Here is a 23029-nt window from a genome sequence, read left to right as displayed (position 1 = left end):
TCAAGATGAGCTCCTGAAGTTCAAACCGAACATCATAAAGTTAGAGGTGCCACAAATTGCTGATCTGGTAATATTTATTTTTACACACAATCTTTAGAGTTCACAGAGAAAGCTCAGAAAAAGAAAACTGTCCAGTGAGCAGTAATTCTCTGTATTTCTTTATTTAACCTGAAATAAACATCTTTCCAAACCATAGTTGTACATGGATTAGCAGAACCCCACCACTGACCGAGTATATTAAAACAAAAATCTAGCAGTTGCTCATCTTCACATGTAACCAGAGCCACTGGTAGAGGTGACTGTGAGCCCTCCTTTAAACAGATGTTGTTTTCTATAAACGTCCTCTCAGTTAAAGGTTGTGCTTTTTGGAACAGGTTCCCACCATCAGAGAGAGTGATTAAGCAACATTTAAAAACCATCTGAAACTGTGGTTGATATAAATGTGTGAAATACTGGATGGATGGACGTGTAAGGGTTTTGTGTGTTTATGTGCATTTTTACATTTTACATTTTTACAGAGTGCTATATTTGAAGGGCAGTGCAATTTATTTAATTTTTAGATACTTTATCAATCCCCTTGGGGAAATAATTCTCTGCATTTTGACCCATCCTAGAATTAGGTGGGGGTTGGGTACCTTGCTCAGGAGTACCCCAGCCCTTTTGGCCGGGTGGGGATTTGAACCGACGACCCTCCAGTTACAAGTCAAGTTCCCTTTCCACTTGGCCACGGGCAGCCCTAAATCAAGCAATTATGCAACAATGCATGTATGAGTATGTGTATATGTGCATATTCCCATTTTAATATTTATTAATATGCATTGTCCTTTTCTTTAGATTAAAAATTAAGTTATTTAACATTAATGCCTTTCTTTTGAAAATCCAAAGAGGAAGTCGTTCTTCAGCTTGACTGTTGTCGGCAGCAGCGTCACTTTACTTCACCATCCTCCCACAACAAAACACAACATACTGTGTGTTCCTACCACAACACAATGGAGCTGTAATGACAGCGACGCGCGCGTCCACAGCATATCCTCTCCAGTACTGAGTCCGTGTATGGATCTAATGATGATGAAAAAGAAGAAATTCAAGTTTAAGGTGGATTTTGAGCTGGACGAGCTCTCGTCGGTCCCTTTCGTCAACGGTGTGCTCTTTTGTAAAGTCCGACTGCTGGACGGCGGCTTCTCCGAGGAGTGCTCCCGGTGAGTAGGGGGCTTTGATTTCAATAACAAAAACACCCCACTTTTCTTTGACTAGTCGCAGGTTAATTAGTCAACCAGCTGCAGCCGCTCATTAAGCTACATTTATAGCCACAAAAAGGGCTATTTTGAAGGGATAGTTCAGTTTTTTAGGGGGCAAGTAGGGGTGTGTGGAGCACGTATGCAGGAACAATGTGTTACATATAGTAGACATCGCTCAGTACACTGGCTGTTTGAAGAGACAAGAGAACAGGAACATGATTTACATGTTGTTTCGATATGAACCAGTACATCAAATAGAAAGAAGAATCAATAACCTTCCAACTGCAAGCTATATTTCAAATATTTCCAGAGGTTTACATGCTGTCAGACAGGCCTTTCCTTAGGACATAACATTTTCTCAACATATTCCTGTAGATGTCAGGATGTCTGATAGCATGGTAAATCCCTGAAACGGTTTCATATATGAGAAACAGTAAGAATTATTTTTGCAATTTCTCAGTATGGGTTTCTATTACTGGTTTTCCCTGTCATCATTTACATCACAACAACACGAAACCTCTTGTCTTCCTCTACAAACAGGCAGCACACTTAACACAATAATACACACTGTCTATAGATAAGCAACGTATACACCCTCCCACTTTAAAAAGGCAGAACTGCCCCTTTAACCCAGTGTAAATTAGGTATAGTCAGTTGTCACTCTTTAAACTGGGAAGCGGGCATGGCTGAATCAAAATCGCAGGAGGCGCAATATTTGTTAAAAACAAAATGTGTGTCAAATTACAATTTTAGAACAAATGTTGCATGCAATATCTGTCTGTCCTCTGTCTCTTCCTGAGGTTTCTCCCTTTTTTCCCTCTGTACGAGCCCTTTGAGGCACAATGTGTTATGTTATTCAAATGAAAATGAAATCATATTGCAATCACAATCGCAAATAGATATTTATTCTAAATCATTCAGCTGCTCCCTCTTACTTTTCTTGTGCACTCTCTCACCAAAATGCAGACTTAGCAGTGGATGATTTTCATTACTATGTTTTTATTCTGTTATTCATTGTTGCAATATTTCTACCCCAGTTGTACTACATGTAAATGTTGCAAGTGACGTGATCTGCAGACATTCACTAATGTACACTTTAATCAAGGAAGACCATCAATTGTTACAAAGAGCTTAAGATGTTGTGTTATTTGCTATTTAAACCTTTAGGTAAATGCAAGAAGAAACATCATTTCCCCCTCAGGGAGCCTTAGAACGCCCCACTTTCACCTCAAAATTTCTGCTCCCTCGCATCAGTTTCTCTTGTACAGAAAAAAAACCCTTGTTAGTTGTTCAACTTCAACGTTTCCACCCACTCAAAGCTTTTTTAGGTGGGTAGTAGGGCTACAACGATTATTCAGTTATCAATTACTAATTGCTGTTAGCGTTTATTGATTAAAGTTGATCAGGCCAGCTGTACTTTTTCAAATATCTGTCTTACAGTGGGGAATATTTTCCCTGTGTAAACGAATGGCAAGAGAGTGGAGTAGGCCTGCAACTAATGGTTACTTTAATTTTTCATGATTAATTAATGTGTCCATTTAGTTTTCAATTAATCAGTTTGTCTGTGAAATGACAGCAAGTAAAATGGCCATTATAGTCTCCCACAGAGCAGTGTGATATCATCATGTCTTGTCCAACAGTCTAAAATAATAAAAGTATTCCTTCATATGTAACAAGATACTTGCAGATCAATCCGTTGCAGCTTTAGAACAGTGTGATCCACTTTTCTAACTCAGTCTGCAGATGTGTTGTCAACACTGTGGAGTTTTTTTTTAGTGGATCAAAAAGGGAAAAGGGAATAGCAGTGACACAATAATGCTACTATTGCTGTCAATGTGAGACGAGAAAAGACTGAAAACTATTCAAGGTTTTGATGGGTGGAGAAAAAGTTGTTGTTTTGGAGAGATTATATAACAAGCCGTCTGTCTGTTCTATAGTAAAGTAGTTCTCATAAAATGAGCACAAGAGAAAAGTGGAGTGATTTTCTGAATCAGGAGAGGTCATTTTGACATGGCTACAGTTTTCTTGGTTTATTTCTTCTCATCTAAGCAGCCACAACAGCTAAATATAATCAAGACAGACAAAAAAATGTTTTTTTTTTCTTATTTCTGGCTTTGATTAAAACATCCTGCTCTGCCTCTGAAGTGTTTAGTACTCAAGCTCTTTGACGGTTTATGTCTTCCGCTATAGATTTTAATCAGAAGACTTTGTAGTCACAAGTCTGAGACAAGTTAAGTTGTAATTTTCTGCAGTGGTTTGATTTGTTGGACCTCTGATACTCCTGAGTCATCCCAACTGTGAATGTAAGGGAAGTGGGCATTGTTGTTTTATGAGCCTTTTCTTTCCCTTCAGTGTGGTCTGTCATCGGGATTGTGTCATTGTTTCAGCCCCAAAGTTTCCCTGTCTCACGTTTGCCTCTTTTCAGACTTGATCAAATCCATGTCAGATTAGTTTTTTCTGTGTAGCATTTGTGCTTGTGAAAGTTTATCTGAAATCTGACAGCAGGGGCCTTCAAAGGGGGAAAACAGCTGTGGTTTAACAGCTTATCTGACATATACATACACACACAGATTAGACTGATAGGCACTGGATGTGATTAAAACCAGTTACTCACACTCACTAATAGGGTTTTGCAGCAATGAGGAGTGTTGTGTGCAACAGTCCACGTAATCAAGACAGAATTCCTGAAGCTTATGATGTCCAGCTGGATGGGAATACAACGTCTGACAGAAAAACAAGATGAATTCAGTGTTTGCACAACATTAGTCACACTGTTGCTGCTTTTTTATTGTTTTATATTGCACTGAATCAGGAATGTGCTGTTGTGCAATACAAGTCAGTCAGTACAGGCAAATTTCCAAGCGATACATTTCCAGAGTGACCACTAAGAGCTGCTTTACACTACAGTTTTGCCATTCACCCATTCACTCACACTTTCATACAGCGCATCTATGTGCAGCGCTTTTTTCTATCGCTCATCTTCCATACTCAGTCACCAGCACAGCCATCAGGGGCAACGGTTAAGTGTCTTGCCCAAGGACATGTCAGAATGTAGACTAGTGGAGCCGGGAATCAAACCCACAACTGGAGACTTGCTCTACCACTGTGTTACCGTCGTCCTATGTTGCGCAATTATGTAGAAGAAGAACAGAGATTTGGTGTCTGGGATGCTCCATGACAAGAGAAGACATCTCCTACGATGTGCTCCTGGACGTTGACCAACAGGATAACAAGAGTGCTCTAACACGGTGCAACATACAGACGTAAACATGACAAGAGAAAGAAGGATGCTTCTGTTAGGTTTGGCAACAGTACATCTGTCTCTTTGATGTGTCCTTAAGGGACTACCACGACAAAGTAAAAAGAAAAAGGAGAGAAATAGCGGAGGCTCTTCTGCAAACTCCATACTCCGACGACCTATGAACTTGCAGTGTCATGAATGATGATTAACATGGCAATAATCCATGCCACTGGGATAGATAATCGGATATGGTGACCATCAGGAATGACAAAAACCTTACCCATCTCATCGTCTTTTATGTGTCCCTCAGTCTTATCACTATTACAGATGCAAACACTTCAGAATCTTAACTTGTTGCATCATTTTCAGCCACACTGTGCTAGAGAGGAAAATCTTCCATTTGGCTTGTGTTTAAATCCAGCAGAGTTGACTGAAATGAATGGCGTGTGAGCCGTCTTTACAGGAGGGAGTTGGGTGGGTGGGTGGGTGGAAAAGGAGACGATGCCAGTGAAAGAGAGGCCATCTGGAATATCGTAATGCTGCCCACGCACACAAAGTCTTTCTCCTGCACTTCATCTCATCCTTTTGCTGATAGTGAGCCCTCAGCTTCACTTTAGCTTCAGGCTCCTGAAGGATGGATAGTTCTCTCATGACAATACAAACCACACAGTTATAACCTTTGGGCTCAACAGTTCAATAAGTGAAAAACAGGACTGTAAGTTATTGGTTCCTTCATTAGGTGGCCACAACCAGCTGATGATAAGCACACAAGCTTTTATTGGCAGTTTGAGTTAACAGCCTTAAGCAGGGACAAGATAAAGGAGTTTTAATCCAGTTGTCATTCACCCTAGTGGTTTCCACTGTTATGTAATAGTGACATTAGAATTAATGGCACGTACAGTTCAGTGATGTGTGCTACAAAACACAAGAGGCAAGCCAGGAAATTGATGAAAATTCAAATAAATAATAAAAACAACCATTGTCAAAACCATTTTAGCAAGTTCTACAGTGTATTTCATATAGCGAATGAATCAGGTAACCAAGCCAAACAATTAAGTAATAATTGTAGTGCGAGTTGTCAATATTGTAAAATGTTATGGACCAGTTTTATTTGTTTAGTGGCAACAGAATCCCTAGACCCTGCCAATATCGGTCTGTTTTTATCCATTTATTCTGTAACAGTTATCCGATAAAACACTTGCACTAAAGTTGCAATGCGGTCTCTGCACATGCATGATAATGTGACCTCAGCTTGTGCTGAAAGAAGTGTTTGTGATTTCCTCTCACAGGGAGCCGGTGCAGGCCAACTGTGTTCGCTGGAGGAAGCGGTTCTCTTTCCCCTGCAAGATGAGCGCCAATGCAGGGACGGGTGTCCTCGACCCGTGTGTCTGTCGTGTATCTGTCAGAAAGGTACAATATGCTGCGTTTTCCCCCCAAATAATCCATTTAAACAGCTGTGCTTTTATACTAGTGTTCAGGATGTAACATCCTGTTACACTAACCACTTCAGATTAAATGGCCTTTGAATTATTATTGTAAACGCTATACAGTGATGTCGTAGCTTTCTATTTCATGATAACATAATTTACTGTACTCTCACATCATAACTGAGTATACTATGACTGCATACTGTAATGTAATAACCAACATATGATGCCAAAATGCACTACACTGTCTGAATTATAATGTCATACAAGTACACAAGTGGACTGAGCACACCCTCTGTGTCCTGAAGATGTCTTTATGTCCAATCACTGATAACATATTCAGAGGTTGTACAAGGACACGTGTCAATGCAACGTGTACTCAAAATGCATTAGAGACCACCTTCTCAGCTGACCTCCTCCCACCAGTCTGTTTCACTCAATCAATCAATCTTTATTGATAGAGGGCCTTTCATTTACATAGAAAATGCAACACAAAGTGCACTACCCAATCACGGAAACACTCACATACCTCAACAGATAACAATCAAGATTAGAATCAGTCGTATTATGACAAAGGGAGCTTTTTTTTGGCTTTTTTCCTGATGGTTAAGTCTCTTGATTCGCTCAGCTCCTTCCAACTATTTTCTCTCTCTACCTGTCACTTGTGCCACAGATGTGCACACACACACATAAAGGCTACACTTTACATTACCAGGCTGAAGTGAGTCAGACCAGGTTTTTTTCAGGCTGTGTAGACACAAAAACCCATTTACCAATTCAATCACCAGCACAAATTAACACCAGGTTAGCACCACATAGTTCAGACCTTAGATTAGAGTGGATGCTGGTAGCTGGTCCATAGGGAAATTTAAGTGTTATTTTGTCATCTAATCCTCAAAAAGGATATTAATTAGCCTGAACTAGTGACATGCATGTAGTATCCACATTGTTTGTGTGACCAAATGTATAGAACCTTGTTCAGAATTAATGCCAAAATTATGCGTACACATTTTATAGTGAGATTTGTGCAAAAGCCTCATTTCAACATATTGTAGATATATGTAGAAATGAAGAATTAATTGTCCATCTGCCCCATAGGAGCAGCTGCCAATACATACAACTGCTACGCAGAGCTGTGGCTATTTTTAGCATCCCATACCATAAATTAATCACATACACCATCATTATTTAAAGAATTACATCATAAAAAAGAAAATGTTGAAGCTCAAAGACATCTGACAGGCCAATTATTTTTCAATTGTGCTTAAATTAAGGATTAAGTCAAGGTTTTTTGAGTAATATTAAGATGTTTATGCTTGTCATCCCCAGGAACTGAAGGGTGGGAAGGCATATGCAAAGGTAACATGCTCGCACACTTGTGTAATGCAACCCTCACTCTTGAACCTGACCTCCATGTCACCTACATTTACAGTAATCATCCATATTGATGTAGATAGCCTGGTAAGCTCGTAGCACACAGATGGTCCTCAGTGCCTGCAGGTTGGCTCATTATGTCATCTGTTCTGCCTTTAACTCACTGACAGTAATTATTTACGGTGCTCACTTGTACACGTTCCTTTTTTTCCTGTAACTCGTTAATAGCTTCTTCTCACATACACATAGATTATCGCATTGCTGACTGGGCAAAAAGTCAGTCTCCCGAGAGAAAACAAAAGGTCATATTTTGTCATTCTTTCTCCTGCAGCTCGGTTTTGCAGATCTGAATTTAGCAGAGTTTGCCGGCTCAGGGAACACAACCCGCAGATGTCTGCTGGAAGGCTACGATACTAAAAATACACGCCAGGATAACTCCATTCTCAAGGTAACACTGAAGATGCGATCAGGTATCCACCGCACAGTCATTTGACTTTTTCAATAAGATGCCGTGCTGGGTTTTTTTTTTTTTTTACATTCACATTTAGCATCGATAACAAAAATGGCCAGATGCCAATGTGGTCCATTAGATGGTAACCATAGCAAAAACAGCACAAGTAAAGTGTCATCTTAAAACATTTTGTGACAAAACCATTACTGGAATAACAACAGAAAAATAGGCCTGTTTTTTTTTTAGCTCCACTGCAAATTAAAAACACTGACTTCAACCTGAATAATTGTTATTTTTTCTTTGTCATAGGTTGTCATCAGTACACAGCTCATGTCGGGAGATCCATGTTTTAAAACGTAAGTTATCGCATCTTTCTGATTATTTTTTTTTTTTACACCACTGATCCTGTCTGGTGGCATTACTGGAGCTATTGATACCGTATTCATTGAGTCAGGGTTGGTTGTAAATTGAGATTCTTGTTCATATAATCCAAAAGGATTAAAAGACAGTCAATTCAACTATTCTCGCGCTACTGCGGTACCAAAAACAACGCTCAGAACGTGGCTGCACAAAAGCATGAATAATAATTATTTGTTGAAGTTTTGACATCTATTGTGGATTATTTTTACTAATTAACACATTGAAATACAAAAAAAGACTAAATAAATAAAACATCATTTCATCTGTCCTCAGGCCTCCGTCCACAGCCACAGTGATAGGGATTCAGGGAGACGGAGAGAGCCTGCTGGAGGAGAGGAGGGGAGGAGACTCACAGAAAGGCTCTTCTGGTGAGACCGACCGCGCCACATTACACTCTTTCCTTCTGCTTAGTCATTTCATTAGTCATAACACTTGCGTGGACTAAACAGAGTTTATAGTCAAGTCAAGTCAAAGATTATATATATAGCACATTCAAAAATGAGCTCAGCTAACCCAATAAATTGGTTGTTGTCATCTTGATTATGAAGTTCTCAGATTAAGCTGTAGATACTGATCTAATAACCCGTGTCTGAATCTTTGCGTTTGTGCATCTGAGCGTTGCACTGATATCCTGAGAGTATGACGCACTTCTGCTTCGGTGTAACTGTTCATCTCCCCATCCACTTTTATGAAAATGCGCTCATATCACATGTGAGCACATCTCTGTGTGGCATATGCATGTTCCTCCTGGATGCTTCAGAGTGTAGCACAACCCTTTTCATATATAATTTAAACTAGTGCTCTTTAGATTAGCTACAATCTGCTCTGGCCCTGTGGGCTCCTCTCTGGTTAAAAATAGGACGTTCTGCAAGTCTGTCTCGTGTGGTGTTGGGGTTTTTTTTTGTATGAGCTCTCACCACGTGCTGCAGATACTCTTTCCTGTCAGATGCTTCGTGTTTGTTTGTTTTTTTTCGTGTGCAGGTGGGTTTTGTGTGTGGGATCAATTCAAAGTAGATGTTTGGCAGATTTAGAGAAATGATGGTGTCAGTTTCTGTAAATGGATTATGGTAATGTATGTCTTATCCTACTTGAGACACATACTCAAAGAAGTTTTGTTTACCCATCTCAACACTGCTGTTCCTAATTTTGCACAAATTAATTGATTCTGATGTTGAAAGTAATGAGCAGATCACTTTGAAATACAAGGAATACAGTATTTCAGACAAACCTATTTCTGAAAGGGAGAATCACACATCCATTTATTCTATTTTACACATTTATTTTTTGTTAATTTTTACTCAAGCAAAAAGGACTGAAGAATACAGACAGGGCTGTGTTTCCACATGTTTTAAAAGAGCCCTTTGTAACTGTATTAAATGATTTCCCTTTGATGTCAAAACTGCTCAGTTCTTGTTCTGTTGCAATTAATCAGCAAAATAGCATCAGGCGTTACAGTGATATTTCCAGTCATTCCTCTAAGTGTGATTAATCCTGAGCAAAAATCAACGCTGTACTTGACAAATGTGTTCACTCGCTCATTAGCTCAGCTTTTGTACTCAATTCCATTGTAAGTCGCTTTGGATAAAAGCATCTGCTAAATGACATGTAATGTAATGTAATGGAAGGTGAACGGTGTGTGTGGGAGGCAGAGAGGGGAGTTCTCTGTTGTAGTTGCTGCTGCCACTTTACAAAACTAAGCTGCAAATCAAAAACACATCGACAAGGTAAAATATCTAAAAACAAGACTGTTATATATCGTAGTGTACTTACATAATTCAAACATTTTAAATCCATAGTTTTCATTTTAGTTGCCCGTTTATAATTATAATCCACTTTAGCAGCATCTGCCTCCAGGACAAACCCCCTGACCTATTTCATACAACCAGTGTGTTGGTCCTTTGTTTTTGCATTGTATTGTGTGTATTTGACACTAATGGATGTGGCCAAAGCGTTCCCATAACACAGTGGAACCAAACAAGACCACAGGCCATTCCATTATCCCACACTGCTTCCCACTGTCATAAAACAAGGTTTTTTGTTGTTGTTTTGATTGTGAGACCTCTGGTGGAAATTACAAATTGTCATTAACATTAAATATATCTAGTATTTTCAGTGTTGCCATTATAATGTTTGTTTTTGCAAGTTACATTCTGAATATAAAATTAAGATAACTAAAGCTACACATGTATTTATGTAACTTTCAATCCCTGACATTTTCTCTTGTTTCATTTCATCCAGCAGAGAGCCGTGAAGGGAAGTGTCCGGTTACTTCTGAAGAGCTTGGTGGCTGCGGACACTCTCGAACATCCAGCTACGCCAGCCAACAGTCCAAACTTTCAGGTAGGGACACCTCACATCGAAGAAAAACACTGCTAGTTAGTGTGATATGAATGTCATACAATACTCAACGGTGTATGCAAGTGTCTAAGCTGACATAGTCACTAAACGGAAAGGTGTGCAAGTTCAAACCGAGACACCATTTGACTGAGGAGGAGGGGGGGAAGATTATTTTCCTTTGTCACTCTCACTCCTCCTGAGCAGTTCAGACCTGGAGCTCGAGTTTCCATTACAGGCAGCTCAGATGACTGTAATAAAAGATCACAGGAAGTGCAGACTCACTAAGAACTGCTCTAATTGCTGTCTAATTCTGAATTTGAAATGTATTTCCTGCTACATAACTCTCAATACACATATTTGAGCCTCGTATTAGTGTGAAGGAAGCTTGCATTTCTACTGATGCCCTGAAATGACTTTCCGCTTTAAGTGGCTCGCCGCACGACTGTGCTGAATCATTGAAAAACGTGTTTCAAATCAGGCCTACAGGAGAGTGCATTGGGTTTTTACTGAAACTACGTCAGTGCAACATTTAGTAAGAATTGCTGATAACAGTTTTGTGAAATAACATTTTAAGAAATTGTGGGCTACAACTTATCTTCCATCATTAATGACTACATGCAGATTGAACCAGTGATGCAGCTCTTTCGAATCCTACATAAATCTTTGATGGATTTCAGAGAACACACACAATTACTACCCATTATTGAATGTATCCGTCTCATTAGCCAAGTTGGACTAGATACGGCAAAAATATTAAGAGCCAAAGATCAATTTTAACTCACATTTACAGAGGAAAGGTTTGGCCAGTTCAATCTGAAAATGTCAAGGCACCCAATGTGAAATCAGTCATTGGTAATCTTTTTGCAGGCTACAGCACGGGCCACTCGCGCTCGTCCAGCATGTCAGAGTTCAGCCATCGGAGAAACCATTCCGTAGGCAGTGCCTCAACAGGCATCGGCAGCATCCCAGAACCCAGCGAAGACCGGGACAGAGAGTCCAGACCGTGTCCTGCGCTGCCTGAACACCCAGTCCCCACCAACACCACCACAGCAACCACTAGCAACTCACAAGGCACACCAGTAAGGAGTGCCTCATCCTGTGAACGTCTCAACAGGTAAGTACCTTTGGCAAGAAAGTAGCACAATGTAATTCATGAAAAGCAAATATGACCACTTTCTGTTGTAGACAGTGATGGAAATAAAGTGGAAGTTATTGTTTTGTCACCTGTGTTATACTTTTAGGCAGCTGTGAAGAAGAGCAGTACAGGAATGTTTGCGGTTTAACGACATGGTGTCGCCTAATTTTTATACATGAAATCAATATCATTCACAAAACATTGTTTGGCAGGTGTATTACATATTTGTGGATGGGTACAGTCAATATATGCATGTGCAGGATACAGTCGGTTAAGAGCACAATGAAGTCTGTGTTTGGATATGGGCGTAGTTTAACCAATGAATACGGCGTAATTTTGACACTTGTGTGGCTGCTACCAAACGTGTCTGTCAGCTAAGCTAAGCTTAAATGGAATGCTGATTCTCCTGCTTGGCCAAATACCCGACTATCCCAAAATGAAATGCAAACTTCAAGAAAGAAACCATTCTTTAGTGGTTCAATTAACATGAAATGGCCTCCTCTATCTTCCCGTCAAGACACCCAGTGAAACAAGACTCCATGGAGTCTCAGCTAAAGAGAATGGACGACACGCGGGTGGATGCAGACGATGTTGTGGAAAAGATTCTCCAGAGTCAAGACTTCACACCCAGCCTCCTGGACTCCAGTGCTGAAGGTAAAACACTCGCTTCTACACAGCTTGTTCAAGGAATGCTGACCAGCCGTGCTAAGTATTCTGTATGACAATAGAGATAATTAATAACTCACATATAGGGTGAGAGCTTTGGTCTCTTGGTGGTTTTTAGGTGTAATATATTTGTAGATTTTTCTTCAGATAGTTTTTACTATGTCATTTAAATATTGCCACTGTAAAACGTCATCCGAAGAACACAAGAAGAAAGAGACTAGGAACAACAGACTGGGCTGTTATGATATTAATATTATTTATACATTATTAATGCTGTTATACAAGAACATTATTAAATCATCGCAACTTACTGTACATTTTTTGTTTTGTTGCATTTTCTTGCTCTTTCAGAATTAAGAATTAGAATTGTCCCCTTCTGCTTGCTTGCAGATGACCTACATTATATAGACAAAAATATTTGGCCACATATGTTAAGTATTGAATTAAGGTGTTTCAATCAGGCATTGGCCTCGGCCCATTATTTCCAATAAAGGACAATCTTAACAATTCAGCATACCAAGACATTTTGGACAATGCTGTGCTTCCAACTCTGAGGCAACAGTTTGAGGAAGAACCCTTTCTATTGCATTATTGTGCTCCAGTGCACAAAGCAAGGACTACAAAGACATGGTTTGACGAGTTAGGTGTTCAAGAACTTGACTGGCCGGCACGGAGCCCTGACCTTAACCCCATTGAGCACCTTTAGGACGAACTGGTCCAACATCAGTGCCTGACCTCATAAATGCTCTACAGAATGAATGAATGGTCACAAATTCACATAGAAACACTTTCAAATCTTAAGGAAAGTCTTCCAGGAAGAGTGGAAGCTGTTACAGCTGCAAAAGAAGTACCAACTCCATATTAAACTACTGTATATGTATTTGAATACGTCATTACAGTCCCTGTTGGTGTAATGGTCAGGCGTCTGAATACTTTTGTCCATATAATGTATATTTTCTCACCTGCCTGTTCCCGAGGTGATCTGTATCTACCTTTTTGGGAACGCAAGCAATCCTCTAGCTTGGTTTTGTGGACACTGTAGAGCACACATCGATTCTGCACGCTTTTTATAGTACTACTACTTTCTAATCCAGTGGGTGGCACATTGTTGTTTTGGTCAAGAGCCAAAGTAGTAGTAGTAACCGTGGACACTTGCCGCAAGGAGGTCCACCGTTCACAAATCAGTGCAAATACAAGTACATCAACTCCTGGTGAGGAATCACCATTACTAGAATGGAATGTGAGATTAAGTAGATCTCAATGAAGTGACTGACATGGAGTCTTGTTTGGTATGAACCAAGCTGTGGGCATGAGAATTAGTTTGGAATGTGGAAAGAAATGACCCGGCTCTCGCTGATCAAAACCTACTAATCAAGTAAAGTTAATCATTTTGATTTGCAATTTGCTGTTGTGCATCAGAGAATGTACTGTAAGTGCACAGCTAGTTTGCAAAACATAGTAATTAACTTGGCAGTTCTCTGTCACTCCCATGACTCCATGAGTCTTTGTATTTTGAGGAGCGTGGCGTTGTTTTTCTATGCAAGGTCTTGTCTCGCTCAAAGCTCGAAAAAGAAAGCTTCTGTCAATACATGATTATTTATAGGTTGCCTAGCAACTGGCAGCTTCTCATAACAGGAATCCTACCGGAGGACACTGTTGCTCTTGGTTCTGACTGAATGTTGCGACAACTGCCTATGTTTCAGAGGAGGGTCTGCGGCTGTTTGTCGGTCCTGGTGGGAGTACGGCCCTTGGAAGCCATCACCTCCCCACCAGGTGAGCTTCAGTTAATATTCACTGTTTTGAAGCCTTATTGATTTGTCCCTGGCAGCTGTACTCTGTAATTTCTAAGTCTTTCTATCTGGTCTTGTCTTCCTGTAGGGTTGGTGCCGGAGCGTATGAACAGGTGGTGATAAAGCGTTAAGACCTGTGCTGCTTACACCCAAAAAAAAGGAGACAGGACTGTGTTCATTCCAGGCATGGGACAATATGAAAATGTCATGTCAGTTATCCTAACCAAAATAATTACAATTTACATGATTGTGATACATTTAAATGACCCTAACACACACACACACAAAGAAATAATTTTAAGGGGCTTTTTTGCATTACAGGTGAGATAGGGACGTTTTTAAAAGTGAAACATGATCTTAATTTTAAATAAGACCGTTTTAAATGATGCAGTCCCCTTTGTTGAGCTAAAAACAAATCACTAGAACTGTTTGTTGGCAACGTTTACAGCATTTGCAAGTCACAAATGTGAGATACTAGCTATTTCCCTCCCATATATGATTATACCTAATCTGATTATGGAAATCATTGTGCTATTGAGAGTGATTTTTTTATTGCAATGAGGAAATAGTATATTGCTCAGTCCCGAATTCATTCCATTCTCCAGTCCAAGCAGCACTGTGTCACTCAGTGAAACCAACATCACAACAGTGCCCCCATGTGCTCACATCAGCAACGTGACACAGTAGCTACATTTCTAACAGCTGTGATATGTGAAGGCAAATGAAACACTGACAGATTATTCAAGAACTTTCATGTTCATGTAACAAAAACAGCCCATTCCTCACTTCCTGTTTTCAGAGTCAACTGTGTTGCCCCAACTTATTATAAAGGTGTTGATAAATGACCAACCTTTAAATTCTAATGGAGGACAGAAGGCAATCTACACTTAAAAAGTATGTCCTGGGTTTGATACATTCCTTTTTGTCACCTTTTTTGTATTCCTTCCTACAAATAGGACATTGTATTTAATATTTGCCTGTAAGCTGCAGTTATTGGCGTCTTGAAGGTGAGAATATTTTACTACAAATATGAGGTGCAAGATTTGAGCCATTGGCCGTGTGAATGTTGTGTATGCGTGTGGTCATGTGTCTGCTATGTGATGAGACTTTTGGTCACTAGTACCAGTTATATCCTGTTGTCTTGAACGAGTGGGGGGAGCTATTTGACCCTACAAAGGCAAAATGCAGTGAAACTCACTTGAGATTAAAATGTTTGCCCTACAATGAAAAGAAATACTGAAAAAGAACAACTTTTATGTATGCAGTTACTACAAACCTGATAGTCAAACTGTAGCCTGTAATTGTCTCTGAAACACTCTTAGTGTCCTGATTAGTTATCAATACATAAAGTTGTCTGGGAGGGAAAAAAAGAAGAAGAAATCATGATGAATAATTTAAATTTAGAACTACGGTTCACTTTAAGTGTTTCCCCAACAGATGATTCAGACATATGGCGCTTTTCCACAATGCATACATGTCCCACGACTTGACTCACGACTGTTGTTGTTTCTTTGCTTTTCCATTAGTGATAGTACCTGGTACTTTTTTAGCACCTGCTCTGGTGAGGTTCCAAGCAAGCCGTATTTAATCTCAGTGACTGTGTCAGGAGGAGTCTGTGCTCTGGTCATGCTGGAAGTACTGAATTAATAATCTTATTAATTCAATTAATTCTAATGATTCAGTACACTGAAAACAACTGCTTTTGCTCGTCGCTAGTCTGTGTCATGTACAAAACGACATAACCACAGTTTCCTGCAGCCGTGGTATGATGTCTCCATAACCATGCTACAACTGTATAGTGGAAAAGCAATCTGTCAGCAATCTCTCTTCCACTGGATTTCATCATCATCATCATCATCATCGTCCCCCAGACAACCTTATTTAATGATGACTTTCCGGATCATGATCTGGGCTTATTGATTTTGTAACTGACTGCTTATTTGTCTCTGTAGGCTAGAATGTGCGATTAGAAGAGGCGTTCATTTGATAAATATGCTATGAAAGGCATATATAGGCATACTGTATATCTAATTCCCAGTGTTTCATCTGTGTGCATCTGTTCAACACCTATGCTTTGCAAAATGTTCAATCTCTCCGAGCTCACCAAGCTCCAGTATTGCACCTGGCACCTAATGCTGATATAAACTGTAGTATAGACAGTACAATGAAGGACGCGTCAAAGTTACCCACTGCCAAGAAGAAAATATGCAGTAATCCTGAGACTGCATACATGCATCTCCTAGCGACATATCAACTGTTGGCTCGAGCAATCTCATCAGTTAGTGCTTTAGAATGAATTAATGCAGCAATGTCAAATTTGCTAAATACTACTTTGAAGGAGATTAAGTGCACAGTCTGTCCAACATCAAATTAGTCAAAGTACTCATCATGCTGATGTTACCCGGAACTGTGTCAGGCCTATGCATAAACTAATGACAGTATAAGATGCATAACAACTAGTGAACGGAGTGTGCAGCGTGTATAATGTTCCGTCTCCTGTCATTTATCACAGTATTATATCATGCTATATCAAGCGTCATCAGTGTATGGTACTTTAACTATACGTCAGTGTTCAGTTTTCACGTTCTCGTGTTCTGCATGATTTAACGCGTCATCTTTTTTCTTTTCTTTTTTCATACTGTGCCATGTGTTAAACTTTACCTTTCTACACAGAAGACACCGTTTCGTTTGCCTCTTTCGCATGAAGGCAGTCATTTTCTTCTCATTGCTTGCTGTTCGAAGACGATATCTGCACATTATGTCGGTGTGTAATTGTAAATCAGTGTTCTCATTTTATGTGCGTGTGTGTTGTTGTTGTTGTTGTTTTTTTATGTTCAGCATGGTTTTAATGTCCCTGTGCTGAAAGTCATATTTCATTGCTGATGTTGTGCCATATTTTTGCTAAACATTTTATTTGGGGCGGGGGGATAAACCATCCCCCAGACATAGCTAAGACAGTGTTACATGTAAAAAAAAATATATATATATAGTTACCAATTATAAACTAGATTTTCTTTTGTCCTTTTTTGTCTTTTTGGATCAAAGTTACTTATGCCTGTGTGAAACAGGTATATTCATCTTGGTACCTAACATGTTGTTACAAACATGGTTGCTTCTTCTCTTCTGTGAAGCTGTTGTCTGTATAAAACTGTAAAATGTATTATTCTCCTGTAGAGTGATGTTCTGCGCTGTTCTGACACTGTCCAGTATTTCCTGTTAGAGACTTGTATTTTTTTGACCAATGTTTGCTTCCTTAACAAGTGTGCTGGATGCTTCAAATGTGTACCATGCACTGAATAAAACTGTTCAAAAGCCTCCCGGTGTATACATCTCCTCCCAACCTGTGTGCAAGTTACAGCGTTTGTCTGATTGATCATTATTAATAAATGTTTACATTTGGATTGTGCAAGTGGCTTTCACTCTGCACTCATATTTTAGAGACCAAAGGATTTTGTGTTTTCATGCCATTTTTAATACTCAAAACATCGAGCTTCAGACCAAATAAGCCTCTGTGCAGACTGTCCGACGGGGACTTTTTACGCTTGAATCTGATGAACTGACCTACTTGTCCTGGAAAACAAGCTGCATCCTCCTGATCAAACATTTGCCCCCCAGTCTTCCTCTTGCTCAGCAGTGAGGCAGTGCTGCCTGGCCTCTGCATACCCACTGTCCTGCAGATCATCCTGCTCCTCCTTTTCCCCGAGGTCTAAAATCACAAATGAAAGAGGTCACAAATACAAATTTATTTAATCGTCACATTCATGAGCAGGATAACACTCTGTTAAGTTCGACTGAGAATAGGTTGTTTTTTATGATAAAGTGCAAAGAGCTGTGTTGTATAGAGAGATTTTGTTTGGGAACCACTTCACCACTACGGAACCAATGTGCAGCTGTCAAGTGCACTTGTGCCCTCATAAAACATAGTTTAAAGATAGTTTGCAGTCTTATTAATATTTACTGCCATTACTTTCACCTGATGATCAGGCAATTTTGTGTCACTACTAGTCTGATTAAGTGTTGTGTCTTTTTATACCAGGAACATCATTAGTGAAGAGGTAATACTGTATAAACCACGGAAACAGCAGCAACTGCATAATAAGTCATATTTCACCTAACACATCCATTCCCTTCTTCTATTCTCTGGTTGATATTTTACACATCTAAAAATGTGATATATTCTATATAAAATCAAGGATCCCACAACTTGGTTGACATCAAATTCAAGGACTTTCCAGGGCCAATTCCCTCAAATTCAAGGACTGAACGTGCTTACACAGCTTAAGATGGAAGGGCAACTTGTAAGAGCCGCTGGACAAGCGGTTGTCCTTGGGATCTCAGTCTTTGTCATTTTCTTTGGTGAGACAGAGATCTTTGGAATTTGCATTTCCCAGGCATCACATCATTTGCTCTCTCTTGCTTAACATTGCTCGCTCATTGTCCTGCATGGAATCTCACATCAACGGCGAAGAGAGACAGTGGACAATGTCTACTTTATTTACCTAAATATAACTTCTTTCTTGCGCAAAATACAAGCACTTTTTTCAAATCCGCAAACTTTCAAAGATTTTCAAGGACCCGTGGGAAACCCTGATGTGAAATACACATTAAAGTTTCAGTGAACAGATCAAAACAGTACCTTGTTCATCATACTGTAAGAGCACAGCATTGCCGTCTTGGCTCAGATTGACATCAGGATCATCTGTTAGTATACGCCTGAGATTATCGAGACTTCCACACAGGGCACTGACTTTGGGACAGTGAGACCACAAGACTTCCAGAGGTACAGACTCACACCTGCTGACAAAGACAAAAGGCAACATGAGTGTGGAGGTTATCATGAGGATCAAATACCCCTCAATACTTCTCTTCTGACATACAATGGAAACACAAGTGACTCATCTTTCTTAAGAAAACTCACCGCTGTAATTTGGAGTAATCATTTTCCTGATCCTTGGACAAATCTTTCTCACAGGGTCCCATCGGCTCTCTCATCTCTGCTCCACACACTGTAGAAATGAGGGTTCATTTGTTTAAAGAAAGAGACTAAATGTATTTTATGTGTGGACCAAGTTCATAAACGCCCCTCTTGGGTTACCAGCATTTGTGATTATTTGTTTCTGGCTTTAATTATTCACCTGTCTGCTCCTCTTCCACCTCCATACATCGCTCTGAGAGACACTCCTCTTTTCCTCCTTCAATTCCACACAATGCCTCATCACAAGTCGTCTTCATTGCCCATCTACTCTTCAGATTTTCTGTCCAACATAAGACCTCGCACACCAGGACCCTTCGCAGTAGGTTGTTATCACGCAGGCTGGGATAGTTTATACTGTAGAGCTGAAACAGAAAGAGCTTATTTTTGTTGTTGTTCAGCCTATTTACCCCACTGTATTTTAGCGTTGGTGATAATGGTGTCCAGAGTTCATCCTTTTCTCTGGTGGTACGTGGTGTAAGAAGTTTGAGAACCACTGCTATAGGTGTTCAGGACCACATTTGCTGCAGTTCATACAAGCCTCCAGCAGAGGCCAGTATAGCTACAAATTTAAATGCAGTACACTCACCAGTGTGTATGCAAATACATCCTCTGCATTGTCACAGCGCAACATGTTTCCCTCAAGCCGGTGAAACACGCCAATCTGAGAGCAAAATCCAACACTCTCCTGCTGCCCTGGTGGTGCCGCTCCAACACCAGTGAACTCCACCTCGTAACCAAACTTCAAACACACCGTCTGAGCCCTGAGTATGAATGTAAAGATCAGTTAGAAATCATCATTATTATTATTATCATTAAGGACACGGATAAGAGACAGATTCAGTTCATCCATCGATGTTCCCAGTCACTAATGAATCCAGCCCAAAACAGATTTTTTCAAAACACTGTACTGTACCATGTCTTGAATTCGGCTCTGGTCCACTCAAACTTGTGGTCACTGTGCCTGAAACCTGACAATCCGGGGAGAAAAGGGTTGAACTCAGAGTTTGGGGTGCTGATGATAACGTCCACCGGGTTCATGTAACCAAACACCACCTCAGAGAAACACTCCACATCATCCAGAGTGAGGTGTTCTATGCTGGGGAGAATCAGGGAGAAATCATGGCAATAGATAGAGAGATAAATTGCACACAAAGATAAAGAAAGGATAGAGAACAGAAAAATAAGAAAATACAAGACAATGTTGCTGCAAATGTTTTATTGTGCCAGCTTCATGGTGCCCAGTGTACCTAATAAAGTGGTCAGTGTTGCATTTAAACAAAAATTTTCTGATTTTTCAGCTTTTTAAAAGTGAATATGTTCTGGTTGCTTTGCTCCATATAACAAAGGAATTGTTTAAATCATTAAAGGAATCATTAAAACTGAATAATTTTGTTTTGTGGACAAAACAAGACAATTGTGAACATCATACTTAATTAATCAAGGAAGTGATCAACAACTACTCATTAGTTGCGTTCCTAATTAAGTGAGCAGTGTCAGTGTAGTGTTTCCAATAAAGCAATCAGTGTTGTGTTCCACATAAAGTTACCAGTTCTACCTAATTGAATTGGTAATGGATTGGTCAAGGATGGAAAGTTTGTGTTGATGATGGAACCAGAAATATCCTTTCAACATGAGGAAAGCACTATAAAATGGTGAACTTAGTGTAAGTAGTGAGTGATTGGGAATTCAGCCTCTCTAGTTTCACCAGTGACAGACAAGAAATTGTTAATACATATGTTCTGTCACTGGGCCTTATAATAAAAAAAATTGTCACTTACAGTTCTATACTGGTCACCAGATCAAATCCTCTGAGGCGTGCATCTTTTTGTGTGACTGAGCCCTGGTAGAGCTCAACGCACAGCTGTTCATAACTGGGCTGCAGGTAGTCAGTTGCCATAGGAGCTAATGCATGCCTAATAGAAGACACAAGCAAAGAGGACACAAAGTCAGTCCACATAGATGGACTAGTAGGTACAAGACACATGCAGTGTGAAGAGTCACAGGAGATGAGCTTAACGAGGGTAACTGACTTTGTACTTACCAATTACATAAATTGTTTCAGATTAGGTTCGACTACACTTATAGTGTATACACTCCTGATCAGAATTTTAAGACCAGTTGAAAAATTGCAAGAATTTACATTTTGCACTGTTGGATCTTAAGAAGGTTCTAAGTAGTGCTTCAAAATGCAAACAGAAGAAATGAGTGAGGTAATTGAGTAAGCAAGTTATTGCAAACAACCATTAAACTGAAATAGGCTGTTCATCAGCTGATCAAAAGTTTATAACCACAGCCTTTAAAAGCCTAAATCTTTGAGGTTGGGGAACATTTTCTGGACCAAGCAAATACTCGATTCATCGAGAAAGTAATCGACAGATGGCTCGATTGTGGGAAAAAACGACAGTTGCAGCCCCATATATACGCACATCTTTTTCTTAACTTTGGTCCCGTCGATGTCCACTCCGACAAGAAGGTCAATTTCACGTTGAAACCACCGGAGCTTTCCTAGGAGGGTACACTCAGCACAACCCAGGTCCACGACCTGAAGAGGACAAGGACACGGGGACTTAGTGGGACATTTAATTAATTAAGACAGAGGAGAAACGATGGATTACAAGGAGAGAAGTGTTAACGTAAGCAGTGGACGTCACTAGCTGGTGCTAAAAAAAACACAGTTAGCTATGTGAAGCTAAATTACTCGGCACAACTTTGAATTTGAGGGTACATAGGGGGGTTTGTTTTCGAAAAACACATCGGCTACCTTTCGGGGTTTGTTCCTTTTGACAAAGTCGATGACAAACTGGTGTCTCTGTCTATGAAGAGCCGGACTGAACAGCGGTTCCATCTTCAATACCTACGTTCAGCAAACGGACTTCCACAGCGCCGTCCGCCCGCCGGCCGTGAGGGGGCACTGTTAATCTGTGCCACCGATGCATGTAAACAAACCAACGACAGTTACAGCAAGGTAAAATATCCTGTTTGTAATATTCATCAGGGTTTTTTTGGTAGAAATTGAATAAACTACCCACGTGTTTGTTTTTATAAGTACACAATCCCATTAAATAGCCTTAGGAAAATCATTATTTTAGGCAACAGTCTTTCTTTGTGGATACCGCCATTTTGCAACGTCGTTTTGGAGCGTCACTACTGATTTTTCCACTAATTTTATATAAATAATAAAACAATAATGAAATACAAGCTAAAGATCTGTTTCATATCTTCCTCCCACAAAATAGTGTCTCAAAAAGGTTCTATCCAAATTTTCATAACTGAGAATCCCTGATATGTTTACATATAAACACAACAGGGCTTCAAAAATCAGTAAAATGTGAATAACAAAAGGAGATATCATATTTTATTAGACATATTTCAATATCTATTTTAAATAAAAGTCATTGTATCCATTGCAGCTAGACTTGTAGAGGATATGTCACCGCTCAACCAAAGAGGCTTCTTCAGTTGTGAAAGTTGGTGGTGTAACACAGGAATTTCATCTCTGTGACATGTGGAGTGTGAATTATGTTTCTCTATCTGAGACTCATCTGCAACATCTCCATGACCCAAGATATTTAAAGTGATCTCATCTAAGTGGTCACCACAGTAAAACAAGACACACAATGGCAATAAAGACAGTAATCAACCACAAAGATAAACCAAATTAATAAACAGTCACAAAACCACAGTGATCCCCTCAAGAAAAGGTACAAATCTGACTACACAAAGCAGAAATGACATGAAACAGGTACATATGCAACCACAGATAGAAGGCAACACAGAGAAAGGCTATAAAGGCACAGAAATATTATAGTAAAGCAACTACAAAAGGAGTGAAAGACACAAAATATCCACAAACATTCAAAACCACTTGAGGGAGAGAGATGGCACCAACAGAATGAACCAAAACAATTCCAAACACAAAACAATAGAGGGAAAACTAAGGTGTTTGTTCAGGTTCTCTGTCATCCAGGTCATGCA

At 39.8% G+C, this 23029-nt stretch overlaps 2 protein-coding genes across 3 annotated transcripts; one reads left to right on the top strand and one right to left on the bottom strand.

The window, feature by feature from the left end:
• The first annotated feature begins 929 nt into the window (after positions 1–929).
• Positions 930–14329, top strand: LOC122761755 (protein FAM102B-like). 2 transcript variants are annotated; one of them, XM_044017006.1, is made up of 11 exons: positions 930–1199; positions 5769–5889; positions 7236–7265; positions 7612–7728; positions 8041–8087; positions 8425–8519; positions 10393–10491; positions 11356–11602; positions 12141–12277; positions 13993–14062; positions 14168–14329. In XM_044017006.1, exons 1-11 carry the CDS (start codon positions 1054–1056, stop codon positions 14208–14210), a joined length of 1152 nt encoding a protein of 383 aa, XP_043872941.1. In that variant the 5' UTR covers positions 930–1053; the 3' UTR covers positions 14211–14329. The 2 variants fall into 2 exon arrangements, with proteins under 2 accessions (XP_043872941.1, XP_043872940.1); XM_044017005.1 differs by having other exon boundaries at positions 931–1199; positions 10390–10491.
• Positions 14330–17549: 3220 nt separating this feature from the next.
• LOC122761756 (small RNA 2'-O-methyltransferase-like) lies at positions 17550–21900 on the bottom strand. Its single transcript, XM_044017007.1, has 9 exons — positions 21816–21900; positions 21481–21596; positions 20833–20967; positions 19968–20150; positions 19641–19815; positions 19215–19416; positions 18998–19085; positions 18716–18873; positions 17550–17785 (listed from the first exon to the last, which is right to left on the bottom strand). Exons 1-9 carry the CDS (start codon positions 21897–21899, stop codon positions 17676–17678), a joined length of 1251 nt encoding a protein of 416 aa, XP_043872942.1. The 5' UTR covers position 21900; the 3' UTR covers positions 17550–17675.
• Positions 21901–23029: the final 1129 nt, after the last annotated feature.

This window comes from Solea senegalensis, unplaced genomic scaffold (assembly GCF_019176455.1).
Source record: "Solea senegalensis isolate Sse05_10M unplaced genomic scaffold, IFAPA_SoseM_1 scf7180000014986, whole genome shotgun sequence".
NCBI lineage: Eukaryota > Metazoa > Chordata > Actinopteri > Pleuronectiformes > Soleidae > Solea > Solea senegalensis.
Note: the sequence above shows the minus strand (reverse complement) of the source record. Positions and strands in the feature narration are given on the sequence as shown.